This window comes from Spodoptera frugiperda, chromosome 16 (assembly GCF_023101765.2).
Source record: "Spodoptera frugiperda isolate SF20-4 chromosome 16, AGI-APGP_CSIRO_Sfru_2.0, whole genome shotgun sequence".
Classification (NCBI taxonomy): domain Eukaryota; kingdom Metazoa; phylum Arthropoda; class Insecta; order Lepidoptera; family Noctuidae; genus Spodoptera; species Spodoptera frugiperda.
This window is the reverse complement of record NC_064227.1, coordinates 1,793,713-1,800,033: the sequence shown is the minus strand read 5'-3', so window position 1 is coordinate 1,800,033 and position 6,321 is coordinate 1,793,713. Positions and strand designations below refer to the sequence as shown.

The 6,321-nt window shown below is 43.1% G+C and overlaps 1 protein-coding gene across 1 annotated transcript; it reads right to left on the bottom strand.

The window, feature by feature from the left end:
- Positions 1-24: 24 nt before the first annotated feature.
- On the bottom strand, positions 25-3,477 carry LOC118280797 (trypsin, alkaline C-like). The gene is made up of 5 exons (XM_035601173.2): positions 3,322-3,477; positions 2,461-2,632; positions 1,570-1,825; positions 1,065-1,173; positions 25-553 (listed from the first exon to the last, which is right to left on the bottom strand). Exons 1-5 carry the CDS (start codon positions 3,425-3,427, stop codon positions 327-329), a joined length of 870 nt encoding a protein of 289 aa, XP_035457066.2. The 5' UTR covers positions 3,428-3,477; the 3' UTR covers positions 25-326.
- Positions 3,478-6,321: the final 2,844 nt, after the last annotated feature.

The following is a 6,321-nucleotide window of genomic DNA, read 5'->3' as shown; positions in this document are numbered from 1 at the left end:
AAAATAAAACAAAAGAATATTCTTAAAAAATATATTTTAATATTGCTTAAAAGTAAACTCGCTGCTAATACACAGCCGTCGATGAGAAAGAACAGATCACGTAATTTTGATACTTTAAAAGTAAGAATTTCCAAAATACAGTCGACTTTTTATCTGACATACGCCCGAATACTGAAATGCAACTCAATCTTAAGTTGTACTTAAATATCGTGCTATCTCTGTCATTTTATAAAGAATCGATAGCGACAGAACTAGTCTTGAGAGCGTCTTAAAATTGAGTAGCGTTTGAGTATTTAGACATTAATTGTTTAGTAGTTTTGCAAACTTTACAAGCTAGGGGCTACCCTTATGTCAGCTTTACGGCCACCAGATGTAGCCACATCTAGGATCCAGTTGGTGTATCTGTCGACCCTGGTGAAGACATCAGGGAACTCATCATCAAGGCAATCCTTGTAGAAAGAGGAGGCTCCTACGATGACGTTGTTGATCACCATGGGTGCACCAGAGTCACCCATGCACATACCCTTACCGGCCGCAGATGCGCAGATTACGGCTAGAAAAGAAAAAAAATCTAGTGAGTAAAAATATCAACTCTTTATCATGTGCATGGAAGTTTTTGGTGTTTATGCGTGTCAAGTTGATTATAAGAATGTGTTTCCCTCCATAATATACACAGGTATTGGAAAATACAGTTATTTAGTCACAATTATGGACCCTGTCGGGCAAAGCAAATTACAAAATTCGTAGGAGCCTAGCCTAAACATTGTCGAGACGCGTCGTGTTCCATGCGCGCTTCATATAGCCATCAGACCACCACAAATGGGCCCATTAGGACTGATGCCGACTCAGAGCTGCGGACTGTCCAGCGAGTTACCGGGGCTCCAGCTCGAATAGCAGGAGTAGAAACGGGATGGCTTTTAACCAGTAAGAGTCTGACACTCCCTCTCGCCTTACCCAAAGCGGTAGACGTCATTGGATGATTTTACCTCCTCAAAAAAGCCTATGTATCGTTTCATCCGTAATAACAATAATAACAGTAGTTACAAAATGTATAATTAACTCACAATCTGAGATTTCAACGCTGCTGGTGTCTCCGTACACTGCCTGGCAGTCGGCAAGGCTGAGTTTGTTCAGGAACACTGTCTTCAGGGTTTCTAGTTGATTTCCGCCCTCCTGTTACGCATAGTAGTTATTATTAAAATAAATGATTTAACAAAGAATAACATCTGAATGATGACACCGTAACTACAGTGTGGTGATAGTGGTAAAATACATTTTTCACCTCTTGTGGGTGTCATAGTTGCCGAATAAGACTGCGTGTTTCATAGAGACCAGTGGACTTACTCTTGAGTTGCAACACTAGCGCATATTGCTCGGATTGGTTGGTTTATTTGAATCGGCCAATGAGAGGCAAACTCGAACTAAGGGTACTATACATCTGCGTGTTTATTAGTTACTACCATTCTAGATAGACTTTGAGACTATATAAAATCCAGGAGAAATAACAGATATCCGTCTTATGATAGGTAAGTATTTTGTTAACATTAAAATAAATAAATATTTACTCACAGATTCGAATCCCCAGCTCACAACCTTAACAGATTGTCCGTCGGGAATGATATAGTTGGCGGGAGGCAGGAACAGGACATTGATGACGTTGCTGATGCCGAGCGGAGTCTTCAGGAAGGTGACTGCAATGTCATTGGATCGAGGAGTCTCCGTGTAGTCAGGGTGCTTCACGAAGGTGTCGATTTCCACCACAGTTCCGCCAGAGAGAGAGTTTGTAGAGCCCGCACGGATTCTCATATTGTCCAAAATGGCGCCACTGTTGAAAATTCGAGATTACTTTTTGCGTTGTAAAAGCACCGCAACTGCTCCAAGCTGAAGCACCTCCACACTAGTATTTTCTCTTGTGTCGGGGGTACACATGATGACGAGACCCGAAACAGAAAGTGGATCACACAAAGAGTTTCTCTATGCGAGAATCGAACCCCCTAAACGTTACGCGCCAAAGGATTGCCCAGCCACCGTGCACCGTGCCAACCACTGTATGTCACATAATTATGTTTGCTGTTGTGAGTAACGGACGGATTAAAAAAAAAAATATTTTCGTTGTATAGCTAATACTCCTGGACAACATAATATACGGTATAATTTGTTTTAGAAACAAACCAAAAATTATTTGTCTAAATAGTAGTGCCATAAACTAGTGTTCACTGCACGGTTGGTGCGGTGCCTGGGCAACCGGCTGCCGGGCAACGTGTAGCGGGTTCGATTCCCGCACGGAGCAACTCTTTGTGTGATCCACAAATTGTGGTTCCGGGTCTGGGTGTCATGACGTGTATGTGAATTTGTATGTTTGTAAAAGCATCCACAAAACAGGAGAAAACCCTTGGGCCCACCCTAGGATTTTCTCCGCAACGTGTTTTTAAATAAAATAGTGTTAAAAGTACTACTTACGTGAAACAGTAGGCGGACGTGAGGGCATGGAAAGAGGAGACCAAACTGCCGACACAGCGCTGCACGGTGATGCCGGGTCCAGGGTACAGGTAGGTGACCGCGACTGCGTAGGGGAACTCCTCAATGGTCACATGGTCGCCTCCCACGATGCGGCCCTCCGGTGCTGCCGCAGCTAAAATATGGATAGAAACATTAATGTTTGTGAACTTAAAGTTTATTAGCCCTTTAACTGCCCAGTTAAATATCAATTACCGTGCCTTTAGCAGAGTCCTTAGCGGAGTCGACTGCACATCTGCATCTGTCTGTACTCTATACTAATATAGATATAAAGCTGAAGTGTTAGTTTGTTTGTTTGAATGCGCTAATCTCCGGAACTATTGGTCTGATGTTAATAATACTTTATGTTGTAATAGGGATAAGTTACGCTATAATGGAGATAGGCTATAAAACATCACGCTATGACCAAAAGGAGCCGAGTAGTACGTGAAAAACTACCTAAGTATGAAAGTAATTCACGTCCCTGTCTCTTCTTCACGCCTAACCTTAACCACTGTACCGATTTGAATAATTCTTTTTGTGTTTGATAGTTCACTTATTGAAAAAGGTTATATGCTATATAACTGCACGCTATAATCAATAGGTAACGAGGAGAGCGGGTGAAACCGTGCGGAAGTAGCTACGGCCAACATAACAGGTTACCCGGCCTCCAGCTCAAAACAGGAGAAGGAACGGGGTGGTTTTTAGTCAGTAAGAGTCTGACACTCCCTCTCGCCTCATCCAAGGCGGGAGAAGACATTGGATGATTTTCCACCATCAAAAAACCTAATATTACTAAGATCCTAATATTAATAGTATACGTACCAACAGCTAAGATAGCTAGGAAGAAGTATGCAACAGAAGTCATTGCTGTGTCTTGACCCAGTGGAGTACACACCAGACTGCGGCTAGGGGAAGGCTTTATACCCATTGAACAAGTTTATCAATGAAAGGCTGCTTAACTATACAGAGTGTTTCAATAATAATTGCAATTTAATGATGTAAGTACTTTTGACTATAGATTTTGTATTTTTTTGACTATAGATTTTGTGTGTTACCTGATGCCATCAGGTGAATCATTCACTGACTGCGACGATTGCTTACCATCAGGCTGATGGTAAGCAATCATCGCTGCTCATGGACACCTGAAACACCAGGGGCGTTACAGGTGCGTTGCCGGGGGTTAGGAATTTAAGGGTTGTTGGCGAATCGGGGATTGGGAAGATTGGGAAGGGGCGTAATTAGGCCTCCGGTAACCTCACTCACATTAAACACAACGCCAGCGTTCTTTCACGCCGGTTTTCTTTGAGGCCGTGGTATCAAATAATTAGTGGAAAATCATCCAATGACTGTGTCACATTCTTACTAACTATAAACCACCCCGTTCCTACTGCTTTTCGAGCCGGAGCCCCAGTAACCCGCTAGGCAGTCCGCAACTCTGATAATAAAGTCAAAGTCAAAATTATTTATTTCAATTATAATAACGTCTATCTGTCGGTCAGTCCTCTAGTGAAGCTATTTGCTCGTTCCAAAGTGTAGATTCCTATGGAGAAGAACGAGCAAGAAACTCCATAGATTACTCTTTTTCAATCAGATTCACAATAGGTACAATTCTTGGTTACATTGTTTCGATTGTTTCAACTATGTGAGATAATAATATTTAATCACTTTAGAAGGCCTTTACCTACAAAAAATTTTTAACCCCTGTATAAAAAGTCCGTTAACGTATTTGTATCCGATAATGTGCATTGACAATCACGCACGTACGAATTATCTAATACTGCGAGATCAATTGATAACGTGAGCCAATAAGTAGGTTTGTTATTTATAGCAATTATTACTTTATTACATATTCAACGGATTAATACTTTACTTGTTGATCGCCAGATTATTACTTGTTGGGTAATATGTTTTGGTAATCAGTCACGGACTTTCTACATGCAAGCTACCTAGTAACCTACTCTTTTTGATATCGAAAGGAAATGGGGATTAGGTGGTTTAGTAATAGGTATATAAATATACTTCAAATTATATAAATAGGTATACTTCGAAAAACCGAAAAAAGCCCAGCAATACTTTGTCCGACCCGAGAATCGAACCAAAGACCCCTTGTCCGGCAGACGCATTAGCGATCACTCGACCAACGAGTAGGCTTGAGAAAGAAAGGGAATCAAACCGTTTACGAATTTCATTCAATTTTTATAAGTATGTCGGAGGAAGATGTGGGCGAGAGCCCTCTTCGTAACACATAGGTAGAGCTATGTGTTGGCAGCAATATAACAATAAAATCTTCGTTAAGAAATGATTGTTTATTTTCGTAGATTGCACTGGTATACTTTAATTTCTTCTCCATAGGAATCTACAATTTGAAACGAGCTGTGCGAGTAGATACCATAACTTTCTCATTTTGGAGACTGAATTAAACAACGTTTTTTTGAAGTCTCTTTCACATAACATTAACCCTATAGCCAACTGTGTCACTAATATGCGACAGATAATTCCATATCCCTGCCACTCATACCGTATTACTGCGACAGAGAATGTTCACTGTTACACGATCGCTCTTCCTTATTTAGTGTAGATATAATTATTTCGATTACTAGCCCCGCGCTTGGTGCATGATAATTGATATTTAACTGAGTGGTTTGGGTTAGGTTAGGTTAGGTTTTTTTTTTTTTTAACGAACAATCCGCAGACATGTCGTCCGCGCCCTTTTTCATGCATTTATTAGAAATATAATTGCGTTGGTTACAATATTATTGTGTTCGGCTCTTTTTCTTAAAATTAAACTTATTAATCTACGTGAGTCCATTTTTTTTTTTTTTTTTAATCATTATTTCATGCTTATACTACCACTAAAAATATCACTTCTTAATTCTAGAGGACAATGTCTGCGTGGCAGAGTCCGCCGTTCAGATCCTCGAATGAGTGTGATCGACAGACTGTGGCGCAGTTACAATTTGATTTTACACTAAAGAGGAGGAGAAAGGATGTCAAGTTGTTTGCCTTTTTACCAGGGACTCAGCTAGCTTTAGCAGAGGTTCTATGACGCTGGCGTCCCGATGTTGCATGGCCGTTTTTAAATTGTAGTCGACGACCGTTTTCGTCGGCGCATCCATCGCTTTCTTTGCGAAACGGCCTATGGCGTCTTAGGTTTGGGTTAGGTTTGGGTTAGGTTTGGGTTAGGTTAGGGTTAGGTTTGGTTAGGTTTAGGTTAGGCTACCAGAGGCAGACGCAAAGGACCAAAGATACGTGTCCCGCGCTCAGAGGCTGTTACGCTTACGCTACAGCCGGGGGCCGCGGAGCGTGGCGTAACGTACCAGTCCGTCATTGCCGAGGCCAAGGCCAAGATCAAACTACCCGATCTTGGCCTCGAGTCCGTCACCCTCAGGCAGGCTGCCACGGGTGCGCGGCTGTTCAAGGTGCCATGTGCTGCAAGCGACAGTGCCAAAAAGGCGGACGCTCTGGCCGCCAAAATGAGGGAGGTCCTCAATCCGGAGGACGTCCGGGTCTCCAGGCCAATGAAAACCGCAGAGCTGCGGATTGCTGGTCTGGACGACTCCGTGACCACCGAGGAGGTAGTGGCGGCCGCTGCCCGAAGTGGTGAGTGTCCGCCAGACAATGTGCGGGCCGGCGATATACGCGCTGACGCCTCTGGACTCGGCGTGGTCTGGATTCGGTGCCCCGTGGCGTCAGCGAAGAAAATCGCCGAAAGCGGCAGATTGCTGATTGGCTGGGTTGCAGCGCGGGTAAAACTGTTGCAGCCCCGGGCTCTGCAGTGCTTCCGGTGCCTGGAGAAGGGGCACGTCCGGGCAAAATGCACCG